General features: G+C 35.7%; 3 protein-coding genes across 3 annotated transcripts; 2 read left to right on the top strand and 1 right to left on the bottom strand.

The window, feature by feature from the left end:
* Positions 1–6: 6 nt before the first annotated feature.
* LOC106164907 (UPAR/Ly6 domain-containing protein bou) lies at positions 7–2,235 on the bottom strand. The gene is made up of 3 exons (XM_013542952.2): positions 2,021–2,235; positions 1,201–1,353; positions 7–820 (listed from the first exon to the last, which is right to left on the bottom strand). Exons 1-3 carry the CDS (start codon positions 2,094–2,096, stop codon positions 618–620), a joined length of 432 nt encoding a protein of 143 aa, XP_013398406.2. The 5' UTR covers positions 2,097–2,235; the 3' UTR covers positions 7–617.
* A 264-nt stretch (positions 2,236–2,499) lies between these two features.
* LOC106164915 (dnaJ homolog subfamily B member 12) lies at positions 2,500–13,332 on the top strand. Its single transcript, XM_013542965.2, has 8 exons — positions 2,500–2,675; positions 3,140–3,359; positions 6,074–6,219; positions 6,611–6,748; positions 7,022–7,146; positions 7,639–7,748; positions 8,363–8,526; positions 10,381–13,332. The coding sequence occupies exons 1-8, from the start codon at positions 2,543–2,545 to the stop codon at positions 10,488–10,490; spliced, it is 1,146 nt and encodes a 381-aa protein (XP_013398419.1). The 5' UTR covers positions 2,500–2,542; the 3' UTR covers positions 10,491–13,332.
* A 333-nt stretch (positions 13,333–13,665) lies between these two features.
* LOC106164913 (thioredoxin domain-containing protein 11) lies at positions 13,666–23,583 on the top strand. Its single transcript, XM_013542961.2, has 14 exons — positions 13,666–13,842; positions 14,378–14,600; positions 15,168–15,288; positions 15,728–15,834; positions 16,090–16,180; positions 16,452–16,564; positions 16,820–16,888; positions 17,121–17,252; positions 17,445–18,197; positions 18,544–18,592; positions 19,092–19,243; positions 19,649–19,761; positions 20,112–20,192; positions 21,599–23,583. Exons 1-14 carry the CDS (start codon positions 13,715–13,717, stop codon positions 22,188–22,190), a joined length of 2,724 nt encoding a protein of 907 aa, XP_013398415.2. The 5' UTR covers positions 13,666–13,714; the 3' UTR covers positions 22,191–23,583.
* The last annotated feature ends 2,782 nt before the right edge of the window (positions 23,584–26,365 follow it).

Genomic DNA, 26,365 nt, shown 5'->3' with positions numbered 1-26,365 from the left:
CTGGACAAAATTTTATAAAATTTATTTATATTAAAAGAATACAAAAATGATCTACATTCTATGGAACGGAGCTTGCACCATATGTACATATTTAGAATTTACCATGGATTATACACTGAGGCAAATGTCCTTTTCAAGTAGAACATTCTTGACTACCTTTTTAAAAAGAAAATGCAATTTTAAAGTCTCTTCTATTTTTGAATTTCCACTAGCACTCTTGCCCTCAACAAGCAACTACGAAATAATTGGTGAGCAATGTCACTACATTGAAGGGACCCATATTTGTATCCAATCAACGGTGAAAATTTGCTGCTTGCAACACCAGGCTATTTTATTTATATCAAAAATATTGACTTCCTGTACATATTCACAGTGTGTGATAAACAGTTTTTAAAAAGTGCAGAGATCCAACATATTGGTCTGCCCTATGCATAGGTTGGTCTAGTGGACCAGACAATCAATTGATCCCATCATCAATTGATTGTCTGGTCCAATATCAATTGATCCCATCATCAATAACCATTTGATATGGTGTTTTGTAGAGATATTTAACCAGCATCACTGCTGATTCAAGAGAATTTCCTCACAATGGAAAAGTTTAAGTAGTCTGTAACAGCTCAGTGACTAAGCAATCTGGCAAAAACAGAGAGTATCCCTGCAAACAAAATGCCTGCTTTCAGTCCCGGCGCTGAATTACAACTGTCTGTAGTACAGGAGTGGATGCAGGCTCTGTAGGTTCTCTCATGGTCTGGGAATGTGATGTACTGACATTGGGTGCCCATGTCTCGTGATGAACAGAATCTGGTGGTGCCCACAACACCTGAAACATAACATGGACATTTAAACCTCTAGTCTAGTATTATGAATAAATGAATTAAAAAAAATTCTTTGACTGGTCCAGTTTTAAATGGCAAAGTCGCTAAAACTTGCATACAAAAGGAAAGCGAAATTTAAATAACCTTTGCAAATGTGCTAAAAAGAAATTGACTTTAGAACTGGATTTCAAAAATGTAATGAAAAATGAGAAGGTGATTGGTTTTATACTTAAGCTTCATACTCAAAGAAATGCAGATACCTTTCGTTGCAATTACTTAACATAAAAGTGAAATGTAGCAAATTTCTAAGGACTAATTTTTTGTTTTCCATATTTTTGAGGGCTGTTGTGGAATCATGGACACTTTTCTCCAACCAAGATCTCACCTGCCCACACTCCTGTAGTTTTGACACAGTATTTAGCATCTGCCACTGTACATTCTGTAGCTACCAATGTCCCACTGGGGTTTTCATAATCAAAGTTTTCTGTGCATTCAGGATCGCTGCCAGAGTCACACTGATAACAGTTTAAAGCAGCACCTTGAATGAAAAAATAACAGCACATATTAACACATACCCAGAGATGTTATGTGACTGTGGCAATATATATATATATATATATATATATATATATATATATATATATATATATATATATACTTAATTGTTTTTAGGGGTGTTTTTGGAGAAATGGGAGTATTTTCTGTAGGTTTGCATGTCAAATAATACATTGTCAGGTACCCTCTCATGACAAATGCCTAAAACACCTCTCACTGATACTCAAGGTGTTCTGGCATTTTATTGCTCAGGTGACTCAGTTGTATTATCCCATACTTAATAAGAGGATTTAGTTTGTGATCACTAATGTGTGTTATCACAATAATATAATTATTACAAATTATTAGACACGATATAATCAACACAGATGTGATGGAGGAAATGAATACTTTGTGCAGGGTCTGCTAAACACGTACCTTGCTACAGAGACTGTACGTATTTATTAATAGATTTAACAGAAAAATATGAGACGTTAATTCACAGACTGGTGCATGTACATGTACCTATTAAAACAACTACCACAACACATTTATTGGTAGGTGCATCCTTTTCATATGAAATCCACACACATATTTTACATTCTTTTACAATTTATGACTCATATTGCCGCCATCTTAGAAAAATAAAGTTTGCTAATTCCAAAACTTACCTCTTCTGACGAGAAGTCCGAGAATAATCGTTGAAATAAAAATGGCACTGGAATATTGATTCTTCATTTTAAACATGGAAGTAACATTAATTGTTAGCTTTGGGTCTAATTTGCACAAATTCCAACCCTCTAATACCTCCGTACCACAGCCGTTTGAATTTTGAGGTCAGTTTCGCACACCTGAGTTGCACCTGTGTTTTCAAATGTGTCAATAGATGGCGCTTTACTAAGGAACGTCAGCATGTTAATGCCTACAATAGAAAGGACGGCTGTTATGATTGGTTAAATTCTGAAAGGTATTTTTGTTTATTTTCTTTAAAAACTGCCAAAGAATGAAGAAATAAAAAAGACACCCAATTTCCAAACGCAGATTATTATGTTTGCACACTTAAATGTCATTTGGCGTTTGGAAAAATCTTATAATGCTTGTTAATGCCCTTTTATTTCTCACTCTCTGGAAATTTTTAAGCCAATCAGATTGAGTATTCATAATTTCCATGGCTTCCGGTCAGGGGAATCAAGATGGAAGGGAACAAGGATGAGAGTGTAAAATGTATATTGATAGCTAGGAAATACATAAAGACAGGAGAAAAAGAAAAAGCTGTTAAGTTCCTTAACAAAGCTGAAAGGCTTTATCCATCAGAGGAAGCCAAAGGTACGTATTTTGATGATTGCTGTTAAGATAGAGCACCCCATCTTTTTTAACCGGTGGAGCGATGATCATCATTACGTTTACAATACATTACTGTACGGTGTACTGCAGAATAGTTATTGACGTAACGTGACAAAGGTTGGACAGCTTCTCATACGCTATAGCCGGGTTGAGTTACACTCCGCCCAGTCCCGTGGTCTTTATAAGACTTCAACTTATTGCAACCATATGAGGTTGATAAGCTCTAATACTATTAATATATGATTAAAATTCAGAACTTCAGAAGAAACAATATAATTTAATAAGACCATTTTTTTCATTTATAGCCTTGGTTTGGTGCTAACTTTATTGTAATAACTAAGTCTACAAAACATGGCATCTTTATAACAGAATAAATGTTTGTTTTAAACAAAACCATAGTTGAAGTATCATTTTTTAGTATTGACACCTTTGACTTTTATTTTCAGAACTTCTTGCTCAGCTTCATATGGCTAATGGTGATGCTCAAGCAAATGAAGAAGAGTCAGATTCTAGTTGTACACAAGATAAAACAGACAGTGGTGTAAAACATAGACATAGGCATAGGACTAATTCCTCAGGAAGGGAAAACAAAGAGAATGAGAAATTAAAAGATTCACATGGATATAAAAGAGATTACACAGCAGAACAGTTGGAAGCAGTAAAAAGGTGTGAATTGCAGTGCATTGGTTTTGAAATATATTTGCATTAATGTTGCTTAGCACATCAGGGGGCTTTTACATAGAAATTAGTCCAGTCCTTTTCAGTTCACCATTCAATGCAGGTACTCTGCTTGAGCTAAGTTTACAATAGCAGCAGGTATGGATTCTCTCTATTTTCAGCCTACTGACATCTTTACTATCTTTGTGTGTTTTATGTGACTGACAGATTGTATGTGCTGTCTATGATAGTTTATCATAACCAGACTGCCAGCAAAGAGGGGGAATACTTTATAGACCAACCTAAATTTTAAGTGAGCATACCTTTAGAGAGTGATGGCCAAGTTGTCAGTCTTTATCTGTAGCAAATTTTTATTTTGAAGTAAATGGTGTATTATTTTCACACAAGTAAATATATTAGTTTCCAATTTTGTTTTACTTTTATGTAAGGAAAATACTTTTCAGAACCTTACTTCGTACCATTGAAATATTAGAATTTGGCAAAGTGAGATAGCTTTTCATGAGAAAAATCTTATCTTTATATTATGTTCATATTTTGGTTGGCATTTAGATCTTAAGTGGTTATGAGTAAAGCACATGTTAACAAATGTTACTAAAAGTTTGTGAATCACCACTTAGTACTTTGTTGATACAATATCTGACTTGTGGTTGCATGTTCTAAATACTTGGCTCAAAGTTTATTTTGCTCAGTTAACACACTTGATATGATGACTTTGAATCCAGAGAGTATGATTGATATTATTATTCCTCTGATCAGTATCTCTGGGTTACTGACCACAGACAGGTGAACAGTTTCATGACATGCATAAGCATCTAAGCATCTACATAACTAAATTGAGCCCATGTGTATAAGACCAGGTTCCTCCAGGAAAGAAGGGACAAAAGAAAGGAACAGCTTCTTCTAATAGAAATAGATTTTCAGATGTTCTGAAGACTTGTTGAAAGCAGTTTTATTTGGAATAGTGCCTGTGTTGTCTTAAAAATCTGATCATGTCCAACATGTAAGTCTTTGGGTATTTTAGGGCGTATTCCCAGAGCTTTTAGATTGATCTATCCCTCTGGGAGTCTCACTAGATTACTGTCAGATAATCCGGCTTAAATGTCCGTCCTGCCTACTACAAGATGTAAGGGGGTAATTAACTTTCGTGCCCGCTCGGCTGACAGCTATTTAGCGTGAACCCCCAGGGAGTTAGGACGATCTAAAGTAGATCGATCTAATCTCTGGGAATGGGGTCTTAGAGGCAGTCTTTTTACTACATGTTTCTATAATGTTGAAGCTGATTTGATTAGTGTGTGCCAGTCTGCAAGCTAAAAGACTTCACGTACTTAATCGCTCAACTTGGTCAGTCTCAATAGCACTACATATTTGCACTGATACTGTGTTTGTAAGAGGCTTTTTGTGGTGGTACTTAAGAAGCTGTTTATGTTTTTGTTAGTATGCCTTTAAGGGTATGTGGGACACGATTTTTGATTCACATGGTAACTCTCAATGATGGAAAAGTTTAACTTAATGCTTAGACTCTTTTAAAACATTTATTTGAAAAAAATGATAAAAGGACAGAAATAATTACATTGGTGGTATATGGAGATTGAGCCTGTAACTTGTATACAGGTAGTCTACTTTTGTATAGCTTTAAGATAAATTGTTGGTTGTAGTGGTTTATGTGTATGGTTGTCACAGAGTTACTAGCTTACATTTGGCTACATACTATGCTACTCTTGTAAGGTATTTATTGAGCAAAATGCCTAGATATTTTTAGTTAGAAGAAGAATAGAAATGGTTTAAGAAATTGATTTTTTAAAAACATTTTCATCTGCAGTACATGCTTGAAAAGGTCACAAGTGTGCAAAACTATACATATGTTTACTGTTTCATCCTTGTTTCCATTTACTGACTTTTGCATACACATACACACACATGCTCACGTGCACACACATGCTAGCTATGATACAAAAGAGATTGATTTTTGTATAAATTTATGCCTTAGATATAATAGGCTTCCAGTTTGATTTATGCACGTGATGCAGTAGCTGCAGTGCAAATTAGATGTAATGGCTTCTCCCCAGTCCCCCTGTGGGCAGACACCTGTCTCATGCATGCTGCTTTTCAATGTACAGAGTATGAATACTTATCATACATACTGGGTATAAATACTCCATATATATGTAGAGTGTCATTATATTTAGACTTCACCTTTGTTTGAATATGCAACATACAGGGTGCTGGGTCTGCTTCCTTTTCCTGGTTTTGCCTGCTCTCAACTGATTTAGAAGACGGGCTTAATGATGGGAGAACTGTGTTTTGAGATGAAAGATTCCACCATAGCATGTTTCCTCTCCCTGTAATACATCCATTCTTACCAATTTAGTTTAACAGTTAGAGGGTTTGATGCCATTTTTTTTAAGTATTGTGAAAGGAATGATATTGTGGAATGGCACACAGTTTTTTTTATTCCTTAATCATGTTTGCAATGCTGGACAGCCAGGAGAGTGCTTGACATTGCTCAAATACAAGGATATATATATTTTTAGCCAAAGACGGCTCTCCTGTGGTGATTATGTATAAGTACATGAATATATATCAACTAAGATTAAACCGATACACCAGTATGAGTGTATGATTTACCTTATTTTTCCTAGGTTGGCAATATTTTCCAAGAGCAAACATATCTGTTTAACGCATTTCTTTTTGATTTATTGTAGGGTTAAGAAATGCAAGGACTATTATGAGATTCTTGGGGTCAGCAGGGAAGCAAATGAGGGAGAACTGAAAAAAGCTTATAGAAAACTAGCACTTCAGTTTCATCCAGACAAAAACCATGCACCAGGTGCTGGAGAAGCATTCAAAGGTATACTTTTCTTGTTTTTCTTTTATTCATTTTGAGAAATGCTTTCATCTGTATTCTAATAAGTAGGAGTATAATGAATTTACTACATCTTGGTTGTTGAGATGATCTTGAAGTTATTTTGTTAGCATAGTACCTTCTTTAAACAATTGTGATTTTAAAAAAATTTAATCAAAAGTCTAATTTGTACTTGACATTTCTCTTCAGCTGCCTTAAGCGACCCCAGATCATAAGCCCATGAAACCATTTCTTTTTACTTCTTTATAAAACTCAAAACAACATCTTCCAAGAATGCCCAAGCCAGGCACTTGTACTAACCTGTGCTCTTTTTGTTCCTTTCATAAATGGACTGAGAAGTTTGTTAACAATTTTTGCATTATCTTTTTCCTACCAGCAATAGGCAATGCCTACTCTGTGTTAAGTAATCCTGAAAAAAAGAGGCAATATGATCTGTTTGGCAACGAAGAAGAACATGACATTCGCCACCACAGACGGCGGCATTACTATGATGCATACAGTCGAGGTTTTGAAGGTTAGATAACATACTTTCCTGAGCATACATTTTGTCTGATATTTGTAACTTCCCATAAATTTGTATGTTGACCATCATCTTGGCTGTTTATGAATGATATGAAGATGTTTGGTTGGTATTGATGTTTTATAATCTTATGACAATTGGTATATTATATTTAGAAAAAGAAGTGACTGCCTCTCGTAGCATATAAACTGATAAACATATCTTACTGATATGCATTCAGGTTGATGTCCCTCTGCTTTAAAATCACATTCTTTGTTGATATTTCAGCTGATATTTCTCCAGAAGACCTGTTTAACATGTTCTTTGGTGGAGGTTTCCCCTCGGGTGACGTGCATGTGAGGAGACAACATTTCCATGGACATAGTCAAAGGGCCTCTAGACAGAGTGGAGATGTATGTACCTGATCATTATCTCACTCATGTAAAAGATACTAAATTAAGCTGAATATATATATAGTCTTAGTGACATCACCAGGAAATAAGATTACTTCACATGTGATTTTAAAATCTAAGGCATGGAGAGGGATCATTTTTGATCCCTTGCCATCTGGTTGACTGGTGATGTCAGTCAGACTTTATTACCAGTTTAGATCAGTGCACTGTACAGTGGGCCTGTAGTGAAATTAAAATGCATATATCTTCTGTTTGACCTTGGCAGCTCTAAATGCATGATGGTAAGCTAAGCATTGTAATTAGTTTTTTTTGCATAACATATGGTGACAAATGATACTTGGTCCACGCGGTTTGAAATAGATGAAAAAAACTTCATTTACACATAATTGGGACAAATTTTATTGAAAGAACAAATTGCAAAAAATAAATAAATGAATTTTTCTTTTCTAAAGGTAAATTATTCACAAAAATAATGATGCCTTTTTTTTTCAGGCAAATATTACTCTATTACTCCAATTGGCACCAATCTTATTGCTGGTATTCCTGTCCATGTTAAGTAGTTTCTTTGTAGGAGATCCCATATATACTTTACATAGAACTAGGTAAGTCAAAAAAATGAATGGTGTATATATCATTCTCTTATTTTAACATTTTATTTTTCCTTTTCTTGCTTTTCTGAACTGGAAATAAATCTCTGGTTTGATTGTAAGTTCAACTTTTTTTATCTCTTTAGTTTGATACAGTTTGGATTGACTGTAGCAAACTAAAAGTGCATGTCCTGGAACATTTTTAGTTGCACAGAGTTATTGGGTTGTCTGATATTATAATTCCCAAGTTTATATCAGTTTATGTTTGGTTCACCGCTTTATTAAGGTGGATAAGTCTTGAGGCACTTTTCTGGTTAATTGAAACGATAAAGTCACAAGTAATTGCATATGAAATATAAAAGTGTGTGCTCTAGTGTACTTTATGCATGAAGCACATGTTGAGGTTGCTAATGGTGTGCTTCACCTGCTCTTACCTGTAAACTGATACCTGGCCAGCTTGTGAATTAATTAAGGGTGATTGGCTCACCTATGTACAGCCAGTAATGATATACCCCAATTTTTAATAACTTTGCTCTCAGTTCTTACTGTATTTACCATACTGTATAACTGATATATTCCAAATGAATGTGAATGCTTTGAAATGTATGAATTGCTCTTACGTATTTCAGTAAATATACAGAAGAAAGAAAAACAGGAAACATAGGTGTACTCTACTATGTTAAGCCTGGGTTTAGCACAGAGTACGTTGGAAGTATAAAAAAGGTTGAGAAAAGTGTAGAAGAGGAATATATTGGTAATTTAAGGACAAACTGTTTTAAGGAGAGGAACTATAGTAAGTTTTTGATTATTTAGATTCTCTCTCTCTCTCTCTCTCTCTCTCTCTCTCTCTCCCCTTTGGTGTTATTGAGCTATTCATATTTAAAAAGGCACTATATTTTCACATGAATACATTGATGATTATAAATTCAGCTTCTTGTAATGCGTATAAATCAATTGCATGTTTCTCCTAATTAGTACCACCAGCGTGTACGCTGGCGGTACTCATGGTTTTAGTCCCGACCCGTCTCGTACAGCTCCGCCGGCTCCTGCGGCTCCTGCGGCTCCTGCGGCTCCGCAGGATGACGTGGGATACGAGTCACCGTTACCGCTTCTCCTCCTAGACCGCAAGGACCTGTGTCCCCATCTCTTGGATTTAGGTCACATATAATCTCAACTTGAACCCCCAGGTTTTTTTGTCTCAGTTGGTGCATTGACCTGGGCGTGACGCTCGTTGAAATGCACCCTTGTCAAAAATTTTGAAAATTCAATGCTAAATATCTCCCAAACCAATGGAATTATGGGAAAAATTACAACAGATGGCTGCCCAAAAGTCATATGTGAGGATTTCAAATATGCCCTTGGATTTGACCTTTGACCTTTATTTCAAGGTCAAACAGGCCAAAATTTTCTAAAAATGGGAATTTTTTGCGAGAAAATTTTTATTTCAGCCGATATTTAGAAACGAAACATATCTTACCTATAATATTATGGGCAGGTGTTACCCTTAGGGTCATCTTTCATTTTCGTGAGTTTGGGATCAATCGGTGCATTTTCATGGTAGTAGCGGCCATTAGATGCCGAAACTGAAAATTCTCTCTAATTCTGGAACCGTTAATGCTAGAGACCTCTTGTTTTTTGCATTTTGTAGAACTTGTCAAGGGCAGCACTGGGGTGGTGTCCATTTTTTTTGTTTTTGATACGGCTTAGGCATTGCACTAATCAAAAAGTTCAACATCCAAAATTCAGTGGTGAAAATAAAATGTGAATTACTCAAAAATTAGCAGAGATAAGCCCTTAGTTACTATTGAACTTGAATAGGAAGTCATATACTGATAATCTAACTGTGACCTTGAAATTGACCTTTGACCTACTTTTCACCATGAACTGAACTTTGCAAAAATTATCTCCCTTATATCTCGAAAACTGGCAGAGATACACCCATAGTTACTATTGAACCTGAACAGGAAGTCATATACTGGCAATCTAACTGTGACCTTGAAATTAACCTTTGACCTACTTTTTATGATGAACTATACTTTGCATGTTTTCTGGCCTCTTTATCTCCAAAATTAGCAAGGAGATACCCATAGTTACTATTTAACTTGAATAGGAAATCATATACCATGAACTGACCTTTGCATATTTTCTTGCCCCTCATATCTTCAAAACTAGCAGAGATATGCTCAGTGTTGCCCTTACGTTTTCTCTTTTGTCAGCATATATGCAACACTGATAACACATTTCAAGGAAAACCAATAGGCCTATTGTCTAGAAAATCACAGGAGTGATCAATGTTAGGAAAATACAGGCCAATTGGAAAATCCTCTTGATTGGACCATTTTTATGTTATGTTTTTTCTTTCTTTTTTTTTTTTTTTTTTTGCATATTTTGAAAATTCTTGTTTATTGCATAGAGCTTGTCAAGGACAAGACTGGTTGTGGTGTCCCTTTTTTTTTTTTTTTTGGGGGGGGGGGGTGGTTCCATTCGAATGCGCTTACTCCAGCTGGTGGTACAATATCCGGAGGCGGTATCGCCTCTCTGATCCTCTAGTTGTTTTTAACTATTTTAACATGAGATCATTTGTGAAAACTTAATGGAATGCATAGTGATACAGAAATATTGAGATAATGTTATTTTGAATTTTCAGAAGAGAACATGATGTGGAGAGCTAGGAATTTTGCTGATCGTGCTTTATGGGAGCGTGCTCAGGGTATGAGGACTCCTTCTTGTGACAAACTACAAGAGATTTATGCTTGAATAAGAAGCATAAATCATAGTATACTTGTTAGACCAGAACACATTTTCATGGAGTGTCTTTTATCTGGAATATTTCATGAACCATGGGAGCTAGTCAGCTGTTTTCAAACAAATGCCTCTATTCTGTGATCATGAGTAGACCTCAAGCTACTGTGACAGAGTTGGGTGACAGTGCACTAGGGATGCAGATATACCATTAACTTACTTTCCACAATCAAGTCTTTTCTTTCTGGTGCAATGATCAAGACAACTTTGTTCAAATCTGTGAAAGTGTACATGTTTTCAAGTGTTGTAAGTAAAGAAACAACATGTAAGGATACTATATGATACCTGGTTACAGGAAATATTATTATGATATTTATATATGGAAAAGAATTTCCCAAGATGGTCATGTGGCCAATCATATTAAGTAACAAACCCTTTTGTACTTGATACTGCTTATTGAGGTGAAGAAAGTGTACTGTTTGTTGCCGCTTGGTGTTGTGCTTTGGGTAAAGTTAGACATGTCAGTATGAATCCATTATATGAAAAACGGCTACCTGTTGAACATGGTGTGTAAAAAAAGAAAGCACCTTCCTAGTCACCTTAGGAAGGAATATTTTAGCAGGTGCTTGGATGTTTATTGATGCAGATTAATTGTTCTGATTTTTAATGATGAGCAAACTTGAATGTGGTATGGCACAAATTGATCTCATATGTACAATCCTTCAAAGGTATACCAATTTGTCCTTGTATGTTGTCTGTACACCAATACTTACTGAAAAGAGAGATGAAAAATTCCAGTTGATATGCCTATTGATTTGTCTTTTTCTCATCAATTTTTTTTTCATCATTGCATATTTGAGTAGTTATAGCAGAAATCAGACCACGGTGTTGTTTCAGGCAAGCACACTAGTTCCCAGTTCAGTATTACTGCCTGTGATGGCATACAGGTTTTAACTGTATGTAGCAAGTTTACAGCCATGGAGCTGGCTGATTCTCCAGCAGTGATTTATGTGGTCTCACCTGTGTAGGTCTATCAATGTAAACTCCTCACAACATGAGGTAAAGGTTGAGGTATTGGTATGGCTGGCTTGTCTTAGGGCATTAAGAGTGGCATCGGCAGGAGAACTATGGAGAGAGATTAGGAAGAGGAAGGGTATTTAGTATAATAGAGTATTTATAACCAGGAGATAATTTTTCCCTCCTTTTCTGTATATGATGTTGACAGAGAATATTGCCTGTATACCTTTCTCTTTTCTGGTATTCCTGGTAGAATTGTCATGTGTTTCGCGGTTCTTTTGTTTTCAGAGACCTGCTATAATCAAGGCCTTTTGAGTGTCATTGGCTCATTGCCTTGCTTATAGAGACAACCATTAGTTTGAAATAAACATCAAAACACCAAACCTCTTGCTTACACAGGATACCTGCTGTTTGTTGTGACACTTAAGCACCTGACATAACCGTTTTTATAGCACTTCAAAGAAATAATGTTGAGGATTTTTAGGCTCATTTACAAGTGGGGTCCTTTGTTTGACACCTCATGTGAATACACACCACTTCATAGGATATATTAGTCATATTGATGTATTTATTAACAATTGCCCCATGTCTTGTTCTTTTGGTTAATATTAAGGGCTATAGTAATGTTATATATTTTCATTAAATACTGCCAAGAGAGATGTCCCAAAGGTATGTCCTATTTAGAGATAACTTTTTGAATGATGTGAGTGGACAATTTCAAGCGGAAGCTTGATCGATTGCCAGCATATTTAGAGCTATTTAACAGGAGGGTTGTAATGAAAAACATTGGGAGTATGTCATCGTAATTACCCTGAGATTCATTTCCAACGTGCACCAGCTTCTTATTTTCAATTCCACATCAGATTAGTGAAAATATAGATATTAAGAAACTGGTCCACATTGGGCTTGGTGGCAGTGATAGTTAAATATAGTGTTTGTAATGGAAATTGGCAAAAGGGAATCACTATGCTACTCATCTTTATTTGCTACAACAGAGCCAACTATAAATGTCACTGGCAGATCCAATATACAGTATAATTAAAAGAAAAAGGTGTCTTTTGGCCCTCTAACTCACTGCTGCTAAGGGGGTGAGGGGGCATCTCTACCATTTTGCTTTTGGAATGGGATTATGTTTGTGTGTGTGTGTGTGGGGGGTTATGCCCTTGCTCAACCTGGACCTATCTATGAATTTGATATAATGTAGGCTCTCCAAATAAAGAATGCAAGGTCACAATAACAATCAAAATATGTAATAAATGTAATTCAGTTTTTTAGGGTATAGTGTGGAAAACATCATGTAAGGGGTTATTTTCTTCAGTGATGTCTTAACAAACGCTGCATTTATGCAGTTTTCTTAATTAAGTCAATTTTAAGGAATAACTTAAGAATACAATACCTTGGGTTTCTGGCATTTGATAGATTTCTTTAGAAATTTATATTTATGTTTTGGGTGCTATGTTGTAATGTAATTTTCATTTTGTTAAAATTTTGGAAAAACACATCCAAGAATGATATAGATGAAGGAAACGGATGAAGAGAGATGATATATATTTAGAAAGTATAAGAATTTTCTAATATTTGTTTGCTGAGATCAAATGAACAATTGTATTATACTTCTAACAGGACTTTCGTTGGCAAAAGAAGCACCATTGTACATATATATTATAATAACTCTTTAATTCCAACCTTTTTCCAATGATGTGCAATTAATGTAAACAAGATTTAGTGGTATGAAGAGTTACCATTGAATTGAATATGTACATAAATACATGTAAAGACTTATTTAAAGAGGTAACATTTTGATTCTGTAGCCAGTGTAAATAAATGATGTGATGACCCATCTCTTCTGTCTGTCTTGATGGTAGTGTACTTTGAAATGATATGTCAGTAGCTATAAATCGATACCCTATATTTTCTTTTTCTCCATATATTTACCAAAGATGTAGATTCTATTGACTTATTGTCATAAAAATATTTTCAAAAGCAACTAATGGTTACAAAATGCTTATTAATCAATTCTCAAAGTCACGTTATTTAAAACTTTCCTTTATAAAAGAGAAATGGGTGCTATTTTCTTTTTTTTTTTCTTTGTTAACGAACGACTCCTTATCGATTTGAGATCGACAGATTGCCAAAGCACAAAAAATAAATAATGATTGTGACAGAGAAGACGATCAAGTCTCGCAATATCTCGACTTCAAAATGCGACGTGTACGGTTCTGATGGCGGCTGCCGAACCTGCAGCTGGGTGGAAAAAATATCTGGTATTGCGCATCATGTTGAGGCACCCGGAATTATGCTGTATTGTTTTAGCAGGGATATTCACTGTCTTCTTTAAATATGGCCACAGGTGAGTATGTTTGCCTTTCATTAGTTTTTATACTTCTGTTGTCTTGTTACCGTGTAAGTACACGGTGTACTGTAGTCAGTACTACATGTAAGTACGTACTACATGTAGTAGTACTAGGTGATGTGGTAAATAACACTCTTGAGTTGACTGATCAAGCACGTGCTCAGTGTCATTAAATTATGATTACAGTGTTAAAGTATGTGACACCATATGTTGGTACCCGTTTAGTCATTCATTGCCGTGCTGCATTTGCTACGCAAGTTGAACTACTGACACTGATCTGTATGAATGCTCTAATGTCTAAACAAACCGTTCAATAAATTAAGCACACAGTGTTAAGGGAGTGATAACAAATTGAATGGATTGAAAATTTTTTTCTTTGCATTATTGCATTATTGATATTCAACAGCGGTTAACCTTATCCTGACAAGCAACATAACAACGGATATATCATAATTTCAAGCTGCCCTATGTATTTGAACACACAAAGTAGATTTTCAAATATTGAATTCATTTACATAAATGACTATTCCAGCATAAAGAATGCTCGTACCATAACCCAATCCCAACCAGGGCCACGGCGTTTCTTTCCCATCAGCTCCGCTGTGATAGACAGCCCTCTGGGTGCGCTACAGCCTCTCTCTGAACTGGTTCACCAGGAGGAGGTGCTCTTTGTCATGTACTACGCCCCCTGGTGTGCACAGTCCATGGAGGCACGGTGGGAGTTTGAGAAAGCTGCCAGATATTTTCACAGACAGGTAAAAGATTTTTCAGCTGCTTGCCTATGTATGGGATCATGTGGAATAAATGTACCTGCAACAGTTTTGATGTAAGGTTGATGAAATATTGCGGGGAAAAGGAAAAAACATAATTGATCTTGTACTTACATTTACCAGAGCAACTGATCCCTGCAGAGGTTAGTAGTATCATCTCAGTAATCATAGCTAATATCAGATTTTGTACACATCTACAAGGTACAAATAAAAATTTAAGATAATCTTGTTGTGGATAATTTATTGATAATACCTGTTTTGGAAAATAAGGGTACTTTCCCAGAGATTTAGATCGATCTAAAGATTAAGTTTTAGATCGACCTAACTCCCTGGGGGTTCACGCTAAATTGCAGTCAGCCAAGCAGGCACCATAGTTAATTACCCCCTTACAGCTTTTAGTAGGCAGGACAGACGCTTAAGCCGGCCAAGCTGACAGTAATCTAGTGAGATTCCCCACAGGGATAGATCGATCTAAAAATCTATGGAAATGGGGTGTAAGATGCCTGGTTGTAGTATTTCATAAACTAAAAACCCTCTTCTTTACCCTGCCAGGTCACCTTTGCTGCAGTCAACTGCTGGTGGCCCCTGGGACAGTGTGCCAATATTCACGACTTCCATGCCTTCCCAGTGTTCTTTTTTTACCATACACATTTGGAGGGGTTTCCATATTTAGGTAAGTCACTCACACTCACACATTTGTACAACTACAGCCTTCTGGCTGCCATGATTTTAAATGACCTCATTATAATGCTTACAGCTTTGTGTCATATAACATTAGGAATATTTTTCAATTAAATAGTATTTGTGATGAAGTAATGTGCATATGGTCCTGAATTTTTCAGGTCGAAGTGATTTTTCTGTATGCTTTATATTCCTGGGGTAGCACTAACACTCGCCAATTAAGCCAAATGCTAAAAATGGCCTAACTTGGCTAAACAAAAAGGGCTTGATTTGACTCATTTTAGTCAAATTAAAACCATTTGGATAACAAATTGACAAAAAAAAAAAAACCGGTGATTTGGCTAAGCGAAAAAAATTGCTAGCTCTACCCCAGTATCCGTTTAAATACACTTATGTTGTGTTTTTTCAATATATTTCTGTTTTCTTCATAGGTCTCCGCACTGTGGAACACATGATTGCATTCCTGGAGAGGTTCTTGTACCCCTTAACTTATGTCACAACTCAGGACCAAGTCAAGGCCTTAAAAATACACAGTGATGTATGAATTATTGACATTTTCTACTCTTTGAACATTTTTTAAATCCTTCAAAATGCCTGAAATGCTCATTTTTTGGTTAATGTGATTTTAGGTTAAAAAGTTTTGGTGGTGGATTGAACTTTAAAGGAGTGGATTGAACCTTCTGAATATATGCTGAAAGTAATAAATCAATGGCACTAAAGTTTATTTTATTGAAGTCTGTAAAGTGTTTATATAATTTTTCCCAAGAATGACCATAATTTTTTTCTGTTGCAGAATGTAGTTTTGAGCTTCTTTGACTTCAATGCCTCTCCCCAGCCTCCTGGACTTGTGCAGTTTTACTATGCATCAATGAGAATGATTGCTGGTGAGTTTTGGGCTTGGAAGTAATATGATTTATAGGTGATTTATGGTTTTGAATCATGTGTAGAAAATTTTATTTTGACCTTTGCCCATATTGTTAAAAGTACAGGTCTACATTTTCTCTTAATTGTACAAACAGTGATATATATATATATATATATTGAATTAAAAAGATATTTTTGGACATTTTTTACCTTCGGTGGATTAACACTTTGACACAATATGACAGCTTTGCATGTAGATGCAATAACTTTCCTGTATTATTATGTTCTCAGTGTCCATGGAGCGCATTCCGTTTGCAGTTATAACCGACCCTGTCTTGGCCACTGACAATGGGCTGGCCAACTCCAGTTCTTTTCATCTTTTGCGGTCTCTTAATGAAACTGTGGTAAGTGGATGGCAAGTAATTCATTGTTAGTGTTATTGTATTATGTTATATTATATTATATTGAAACTTAGTTTTAATTTTGTGCATTTTTTTCAAAAAGTTAAAATTTTTTTATAAGTCCAACATAAATATTATTTTATTTTTGTTAGGAAACTAAGAAAAACGATTGTTTAAAGAATTAAAAAGTGTTTGTTTTTTTAAATGAAGTTATGTGTATTTCAGAATTATAACTTTTGTGTTCGCCTTTATATTTAGATATATCCAGATTCAGGGAACATAAGTTCTAGTCAACTAGTGTCATGGATTGTGAAGCATAAGCAATCTGTAAGTGGACAGATCTGAAATTCAATGACATCAAAGTCATTAGATATATTTATTTTAGCCTAGCAAAGAGAAGAGTAAACCTTTACTTGATAAAGATGGATATGGCTGTAAAAATGACATTATTTTTGAAAATAGATAAAATATGCCTAATATTTAGTTCTTGGTGTCAGAGTTTGTATTTGGAGTAAGTAAAAATTTTCATTCTCAGTTTGTCTCTTTTGCTTTTAACCAGCCTGCAATCCAGTGGGTGTCTTCTATGGGTATGAAAACTCTCACTTTGTCTACTGAGATGAAGAAAGGAGCAGGCATCTTTGTGTTTACTACATTGAACCCACTGGGTGGCTTCAACCAGTATATCAACATGGTAACTAGCATAATGTATTTTGTATTGCCCTTCAGTGGCAATTTTCCTCTTTTAAAACTTCTTTTCCCCTCCTTATCCTATTTATCTATCTTTATTTCTATAAAAAAAGGAAGAAAAGGTATTGGTATAGGTTGCATCCATGAAAAATTAACCAAGAAATCAGTGAAATATACTGAATGGTTACTATTTCAGATCAGGGAAGTTGCCCTGGACTACTATAATTGTGATAATTCTTCCAAAGTAAGGGACATCATTCATGGCAGCATCCACCATAGGTGGCAGTCGGTGCAAGAGGAGACACAGCAGCAGGAGACTTGTAAAACTTTATTCAACATCAAGACATCTGGGTCAGATGATCCAGCTAAGAGCAAGTGCTGTCAATCTGTTGTGATAGACGACCAAGGAATTGGGTCAAAAAACCACAATGTCTGTGATGTGTGTGTCAACTACTGGACCAGTTACAATCGTTATAAACACTGTAGAGTCCTTCCCATGTCTAGCCTGTCATTAAACAGGCCTAAGAGACCTCTTCAGATTAACATGTGCCAGGAGTCAATGCTGCATTATGATATTAATCAGAGAATGAGTTTATGTTGTTCTGAACTTCTTACGGAGAGAACTGCCAAAGCTGCTCCAAGTGTGAATTTTAAGAGAACCAGAAAGCCTACTGATGCATTTACTTTGAATGCAGCTCAGAGGGAGAAAGAGAAACTATGCAATAGACGTAAATTGAACAGACTGCTGAAGTACACATACAAATCACACAAATCACTGATGAATGACAGCTTTATACAACACAGTTTCACTGGTCAGAGCTGCAAAACCAATAGAACACTGAGATTCTTTGCAGTAGATGATAAATATCATGCTGTGTTTGCCTCTAGGTTAGGAATACGACTGGACAAAACTCACAATGGTGTGGCAGTTGTATTAGTGGACATAAAGGTCAGTAGTATTACTGGACATTAAGGTCTGTAGTCCATAGCATAAGTGGACAGGAAGGTCCATTTTGTTTTTGGACACTAATGTTAGCTTCTTGAACCTTTCACAGTATTTTGCTTAATAGATGATAAGAACAGGCATATATTGAGGCCTATTCTGATAGTTAACTGCAGGGATAGTAGTGCATTGAACAGTCATGTAAATAAAGTGGTTGGTCATTTCATTAAATATAAGTTTTCATCTCGAAAGCCATTTGTTGTCACTATGACTATGTTAATCAATGTATTCCAGCTCTGTTTGTCTTCATTACAGGAATCATTGTGCATTTTAATCTATGTTCTGATTTCAGAATGAAGCACAGTATGTGATGACTTCTGCTGTTAGCAAAAGAAATTTAGGTATGTCATTGAATCAACAGTAGGATGAGTTTTTTCCACATGCCAGCAAGTGTGACATAAGGTGCCCCAACATACTGTAGTGTATATAGGGTTGTTGTTTAAGGGACCGTTTGTAAAATATTTGTCATTTATCTTGTTTTCTGTGCTTATTTGATGCAGCTTTTTGAAATGATGAAATTGAAGTTGAAATATGGGGAATACATGCAACTATATACAAGTCCAAAGCTAAGTGGTAAACAAAATGTATATTTGCAAGGCATATCTTAATGTTGAAATCGTCCTAGTGATGCCATTAAATAAATTATAATTGTAAAAGGTGACAGAGAAATTGAATTTTTGGCACCAGATTCCGGTGCATAGTTCTCTAAAAAGTCTTGGCGGGGGCTTCCCTCTAACATGATAAAAAAAATAGCAATAATAAAACATCCTAATCTCCTTTGTTATATGAATGATGTTAAAATGTTTATGATTAAAACTTAGTTCCCCGTGTGTTTTTTAGTTGAGTTCATAGAGAGCTATACCCACAGTGAGTTGATGCGGGTGTTGAGGACATCCACTGTTGTGTCGGAGTGTGGTACCTCGGAGGAACACTCTTGTGTCATTGAGCTTACTGCCAAGACATTCCATCAAGTGGTCATGGAACAAAATAAGGTAAAAATTGAAAGGGGTAATTAAAAATAATTTGATATAAAGATGGTTGTTATAAATATAAATGACAGCTGTACACAATTACTATCAATAACTTACTGTGAGTTGTGTGACATTTCCCAATATAAAGATGTTAGTCATTGTTATCTGATACTTTGGTGACTTAACATTACCTTAGGACTTCTTTAGACTGGAAAGGATATCATTTCCATAGTCCAATCTGTTAGGTAAAAATCTATTTACCTGTCTTTTTTTCTTCTTTTCTTTTCTTTATTATTTATTATTTATTCCCTTTTTTTATAAGTGATGACATTTTTTGGGTCCATTTCCAATTTAGAATAATCCTGCTTTGAACATGGCTCGATGTGTACTCCTATGTATCTAAGTGGTTTGTGTCCTCTGTTCTAGGATGTTGTGGTGTTCTATTATACTCATTGGTGTGGTTTCTGTGCTGGAGTCTTACATCTCTATCTGACTGTGGCCAGGTATTTCAGGGACGTCACTGACCTGGTCTTTACAAGGTAGGTCATATATTGTGCTTGGTGATGAGTTTGTGAAAAAGTCTTTTAGCACTATTTTACCTTAACGGCAAACACCAAGGTTTAATTTACTTTCTCGATACATTGTTTAAATGTCTCTTGGGTAGGTTGTATTTTAGATGGGTTAAAACTTATGGTTTCAACTTTTCTTTGTTCTGCAATGTTTATCATTTCCCTGATCAACTGCAAGATAAGGTAGCCACATTGTATGTCAGCCTCATTTTTGCTTCCATTTAGCTCAGATTTGCTCTTATTCAAGCAGATTAACCAAAAACATCACTTTATCAAACATACAGAATTGCAAGATGTTTTACAGTTAAATTGTGTTTTAGGGTCAATGCAGACAGCAATGATCTTCCCTGGGAGTTCACAGTTACCACATTCCCTACAATACTCTTTTTTCCTGCAGGGAGGTAAGTAGGCTCAGCGTTAGTCATAATCTTTAAACTGAAATTATATATATATTGAACAAAACTTGTGGAATGGAATTTTTTTTATAAAACCTAATGCAAACCTTGGCCTGCCTGGAACAAACCTTAGAACCCAAACTGTGTAATTTATGTTGTGTATTCTGTATATTTATTGCAGTAATATAGAAATGTACAATATTACAGAAAATAATAACAAAACATTACAAGTGCTTCTGAAAGTGAATTGGGTTTTACTGCACTAACTTCAGAATTGAGTGTGTGAAATGTGTCCTACACATTGTTCATGACACAGTGATGATGGTGATGATGATGTGCTTTCATGGAGCTTTTATGTTCAGAAGTTATAATTATATTTTATTTTTTGTATTGTTAGGGAGCGTTCCCATACCCCTTTTATACTAGCTGGATCAATCTAACTCCTCTGGTTTTTAAATTGTATTCAGTTTAAGCAGCTTCAATGTCTGGCACGCCCCATCGTAACTTGAAGCTCTTGGGTAAAGTCGGGAAAACTTTGTGGTCCATGATGTTATTCTTGTTGCTTTGTGAGGGGGCCTTTAGCTGATGACATTGACCACACCTTAGTGAGATTCCCCAATGAGATAGATTGATCCTGCTAGTATGATAAGTAGTCTTAGACTTTGAAATCCTAACAAGAACACGTCATGTGTATAGTTGTGAAGTCTGTGCTGTTGGCTTTGGGAGCTTATTCCACTCGCCTTCACCTTTGCTGCTCTCTTCATCCTACTTCGTTGTTTTCCTCACATTTCTCTGTGTCCATACCCTCTAACCACAGCTGATACTTTTTTACTTGAAAAACACTATAGAGTAATTGCACTCTTATTGAGAGTTACAGGCTTTAAGCTCTGGCCCCAGTGTCACAAAAAAAAAAAAAAAAAAACTTATCAGTTTCCTGGCTTAGTTGACTAGGATTTCAATGAGAGTGCTGTAACATGTGACCATGTAACTTTGGTAATTAAGTTCTTAGCCAGGGAACCTGACTTAAGTTTTTTTTTTTTTTTTTTTTTTTTTTTTTTTTTTTTGTGATATTAACCAATTAATTGTCTAGATTTGTTTAGCTTTTGCATTAAAGTTTTTATTCTCTATCTGAACGCTTATCAGGGTTTAGCTTAAGTGTCTCTTGCTTGATATTTCTATCAGGGAGGCTTTTGGTGTTGTGATCTACTCTGGGATTATCAGGAACTTAATTACTCATGATTCAGTGTGTATAATTCTCATTTGAGTGTCTAGCTCCTAAATGTCTGGGATTTATACTGCTTTCTCTTCTCTCTCTATGTTGGACATTGTCCTAACTTCTTTGGGAACAATGGCATTTGCAAAACTAATTTTTCTTTATTTGGCATTGAAGAGGTCATTTTTATTGTTTTCAGAAAGGAGGACAGTGTGCATTTCCCTGACCATCTTGCCAAATCGGTGCCTAATCTGATCAATTTTGTGCTCCAGCATGCCTCAAAGTCTCTCAAGGTGCGTGCTGCACTGGAACTTTGCTCAGGCAGCTGTATACAAAGCAATAAACATAACACTGCTGAAGCAATCAAAACATTACAAAGAGAAGTCACTTTTTTGAGCTCTAAAACTCTGAAAATCACCCACAGGTTGGGGCAGCTAAAACACATGCAGACTCTGCTCAAAAGGGAGTTTGACCATGTAACAGGTGATCAAAAGGAGGAGCTCATTGTAAAGAACGGGACACTATGCAACAAAATTGGAGTGTTGGAGAAATATTTGGATATATTAAAGCAGAGGAGGAAGAGAAAAGAAACTCAGTCCGTTTGTGCCAAAGATTTGTACAAGGTTCTATCAACTAGTAGATCTAGTCATCTAGAAAGATACAGACTAGTCAGTCTGCTAACTAAATATGAACTGCTCAGGCAGAAGGTCTTAGGTGAAACTGTGAAAGTGGAAAAGAAGACATCGAGGATGGAAGATGGGCAATCTTATGTTATGAGGGATCAGTTTTAGTTCCTCCAGCATTATTAAACTTGAAAAAATAAAACTGAATTTTAAGGCTAATGACATATGAAATGCTACAATTGACATTGAATACAGTTTATTCCCCATCATGTTAACCTTTTTGAAGTTCATTGTGCATTGGTTCTTGTATTTCTGTAGCAATGGTTTTGACTCTAAGAATGGACATGAGAGCAATTTTGAAAATGGTTTAAGAGTTCTCAGTGCAGTGTAGATTAATAAATTGTTAAATTGTTCCCAAATATTTGGAAAGAAAGATCTTCCCACCAGGTATATTTTAACAAAATGAACTTTGACTGGAATTTGTCAGCAGGGGGTCTGTCAAGTCTTTTTTTCAGCAAGGAAAATAGGCTGATATTTAATCATATTTATCATAGTTATTTATGATAAAATCTACAAAGAAATGTGGTTATTCCATCCCTAAAACAAATTGGACTTGTTGCTACTAGCTGGTAAGTCATTAAAGCCTGGTAAACCACTAAGATAAATCTTGTTTTGTACAATATTTTCATACAGAAGAGGATTTAAGGTTAAAAAAAAAAGAAAAAAAAAAAGGAAAAAAATTAAGATGGAGACCAGCTATTATCAGGGCTTTATAATGAGACATTCAACTACAAATGAAAAACTATAAAAATAAATTTATTTTATATTTAACACTGTATACTACTAGAAAAATAGGTAAGAAAGGTTTCTGTAAATACTAAGACATAATGATAGTCATAATTTATTACAGAGGAGTGTTATTATTTTTGTGCAATGCAATATAAATGTTAATATATAGATGTGCTATTTTAGCTTCATCCCATCCTCATTTACCACCAAGAATGAAATATTCTGAGATAGATTATGTTGTCATACATGGTATTGCTCACAGTTCTGTAGTTCTTCCATTGCCTAAACTGCAAGAAAGGGTGAGGAAAAAGATGAATAAAAACTAAGTGTAGTGATAATAATAGCTGAATACTAAATGTTGCATTGGTACAATTGCCAGCTACCTGTACTACACTTTTTGTAAAGAACACAAATTATATAAAAAGATAAGTATTAAAAGACAACAATAACTGTGTTAATACTATACAGATGTATGTGTTGTGACAGGTGCCTCTTATAAACCACTGAAATAAACTTACAGTGAATCAATTTTAATAATATAGTTTTTTCTCATGGCAACTGGTGAAATGTGATCACAACTGTGGTTTTACTTTAGAAATATCAGTGCAATCATCAGAACATAATTATTGATTAATATGCATATTTACAGAATTTAAGTCCCCTTACAGAACTGTAAGAATTCCAAGTAGCTGATAGCAAGTGTTTATAGTTACTCAGCTGATTGAGTAAACATCTATTAAGTTTTAAATGAAATAAAAAAAAGTTGTATTTATTTTTTGCCATGTTGTTTTTACTTATACATATTGTAGTATCACACTAGCTGATGTTTCTCCCTCATGTGAAGTGTGTTGACTTTGGCAAAATAAGAAAAATATTAAATTTTGTCATTTTTGGACCATCCTTTGAACTAATAGCAAAATTGATTAATAGCCAAGACAAAAATCATGACCCAAGATTTATTTGTTTCTCATGCCATATATCTTTAAAAATGATGTGTTCACATTGTACAGCAACATTTTCTCGTTCTCTGAAAAATTTCTCCCATAGAGAGATCAGTTGGCTGTCGGTATCGGTATTTGTCCAGGTGTGACAGAGAACTAAAGGTGTGTTTACATTGAAGATAGATCCCCCGTCTTGCCATAAAACTCTGGGGCCCATGGGGTTAGTTGGGAGCAAGGAGAAGCTTTATGTGCTAAGGTAAATCCAATTTATTAGTACCACCAGCGTGTACGCTGGCGGTACTCATGGTTTTAGTCCCGACCCGTATTGTACGGCTCCGCCGGCTCCGTAAGCTCCGCCGGCTCCGTGAGCTCCGCCGGCTCCGCAGGGTGGCGTGGGATACAAGTCACCGTTACCGCTTCTCCTCCTAGACTGCATGGGCCTGTGTCCCCCATCTCTTAGATTTAGGTCACATATAATCTCAACTTGAACCCCCTGGTTTTTTTGTCTCGATCGGTGCAATTGCCTGGGCATGACACTCGTTGAAATGCACCCTTGTCAAAATTTTTGAAAATTCAATGCTATATATCTCCCAAACTGAAGGAATTATGGGAAAAATTAATATAGAAGTCTGACCGAAAGTCACATATGAGGATTCCAAATATGCCCTTGGATTTGACCTTTGACCTTTAATTCAAGGTCAAACAGGCCAAAATTTTCAAAAAAAGGGAATTTTTTACGAAAAAAAAATTATTTGTGCTGATATTCAGAAACTACGCAGACCTAACCTCTAATATTTTTGGTAGTTGTTACCCTTCAGGTTATCTTTCATCTCTGTGAGTTTCGAGTCAATCGATGCATTTTCACGGGAGCAGCGGCCATTAGATGCTGAAACATAAAACTCTCTCTAATTCTGGAGTCGTTAATGCTGGAGACCTCTTGTTTTTTGCATTTGATAGAGCATGTCAAGCCCAACACTGGAGGTGGTCTCCGTTTTTTTGTTTTCCATACGGTTCACGAGTTATGCTGTATCAAAAAGTACATTCCTACTTTTCACCATTAACTGAAGTTTGAAAAATTTTAGTCTCTTATATCCCCAAAACTAGGAGAGTTGGGTCAATAGTTACTATTGAAGTTGAATAGGAAGTCATATACTGGCAATTTAACTGTGACCTTGAAATTGACCTTTGACCTACTTTTCACCATGGACTGAACATTGCAACTTTTTTCAGTGCTTATACTTTCAAAACTGGCAAAGATATGACCATAGTTAGTACCACCAGTGTGTAATATTCGTGGTTTTAGTACCAACCCATATCGTACGGCTCCGCAGGGTGGCGTGGGATAAAAGGCACCATTACCAATTATCCTCCTAGATCGCAAAAAAGGGAATTTCTGCAAAAAGATATTTGTTTGTGCCAATGTTCAGAAACTAAGCAGACCTTAGCTCTCATATTATACTGAGGGGTTACAATTGCAGACTGCTTTAATGTGTGGAAGTTCGGGGTCAATCGGTGCATTTTCATGGGAAAAGCAGCCATTAGATGCCAAAACTGAAAAAAAAACAAACAAAAAAAAAAAAACACCTTGTTTACTACATTTCCTGCAGCTTGTCACCCACAACCATACAGGTGGGGCCCCACTTTCTTTTTCTTTCCCATACAAATGCGCTTACTCCAGCTGGTGGTACAATATCAGGAGGCGGTATCGCCTCTCTGATCCTCTAGTTAAGATGGCCTTAGGGAAGGCTCAAACTTATCTTCAGTGCAAATGCGCCTTAGGCCTTACATATGATTGCAGTAGGAATTGTGCATGTGGCCTTGCTGTAATTGGTGAGATATGTACAACAGCTGCATTTAATTCGACACATCTCTGGAGAAATGAACAAGTTGTTCCAAAAATGTCTGATACTTTTTTTTTTTTTTTTTGGAAAATCTGTGCTTACAGATGTTGTTTTCCCACATTTTCCTTACTGTCATCCCAAATATGTGTGGAAAGAGAACCAAACCAAAGAGGTCATCATTAAATGACCTTTAAGTTGAGATATGAATTCAAAATCTTCAGGAAATGTGTCTTCGAATGAAACTAATTATATGATATGTGATCAAAGCAGGTAATTCCAGCTCTTTTCTGTCCTTGTTATGTGCCTCAAGTTTTATTTAAAATGTCAAGTATAATTGCAGACACCACGAAACCTGTAAATAGTTTATGGGTATGGAGGCCAAATGGCAGTCAATCACACATCAAGTAATTACATGAACTAATTTTTTGGCTTGGGGGCTGCACTGGTGGAATTTACAGGTGTTACAGGCAGTTATAATGTCAAAAATAAACCGATTTGCCTTTCATTTCCTTTCTTGGTTAAAGTAAAGAGAATATCATTTGAGTAGCTTAAAGATCCATTCATCATTTTCATGCACTCTGGTGAAAGAGAGCTAAGTGATTATTTTCTCCTGATTGCCTTAATTCTAGTGCATTTTAAACTTGTGAAATGGTCGAAATTTTTTGCCTGAGCAGTATTGTAGCCAAAACAGTGATTGGTTAATACCTTTTTTCTTATAGCCAAACTAAATATTTTCTTTAAACAATGATATTTTCTTAAGCTTTGAATTCTT

The sequence above is a fragment of the Lingula anatina genome, chromosome 2, assembly GCF_051362555.1.
Source record: "Lingula anatina isolate TDL-2025a chromosome 2, LinAna3.0, whole genome shotgun sequence".
Taxonomy (NCBI): Eukaryota; Metazoa; Brachiopoda; class Lingulata; order Lingulida; family Lingulidae; genus Lingula; species Lingula anatina.
This window is presented reverse-complemented; position numbering and strand designations above follow the sequence as displayed.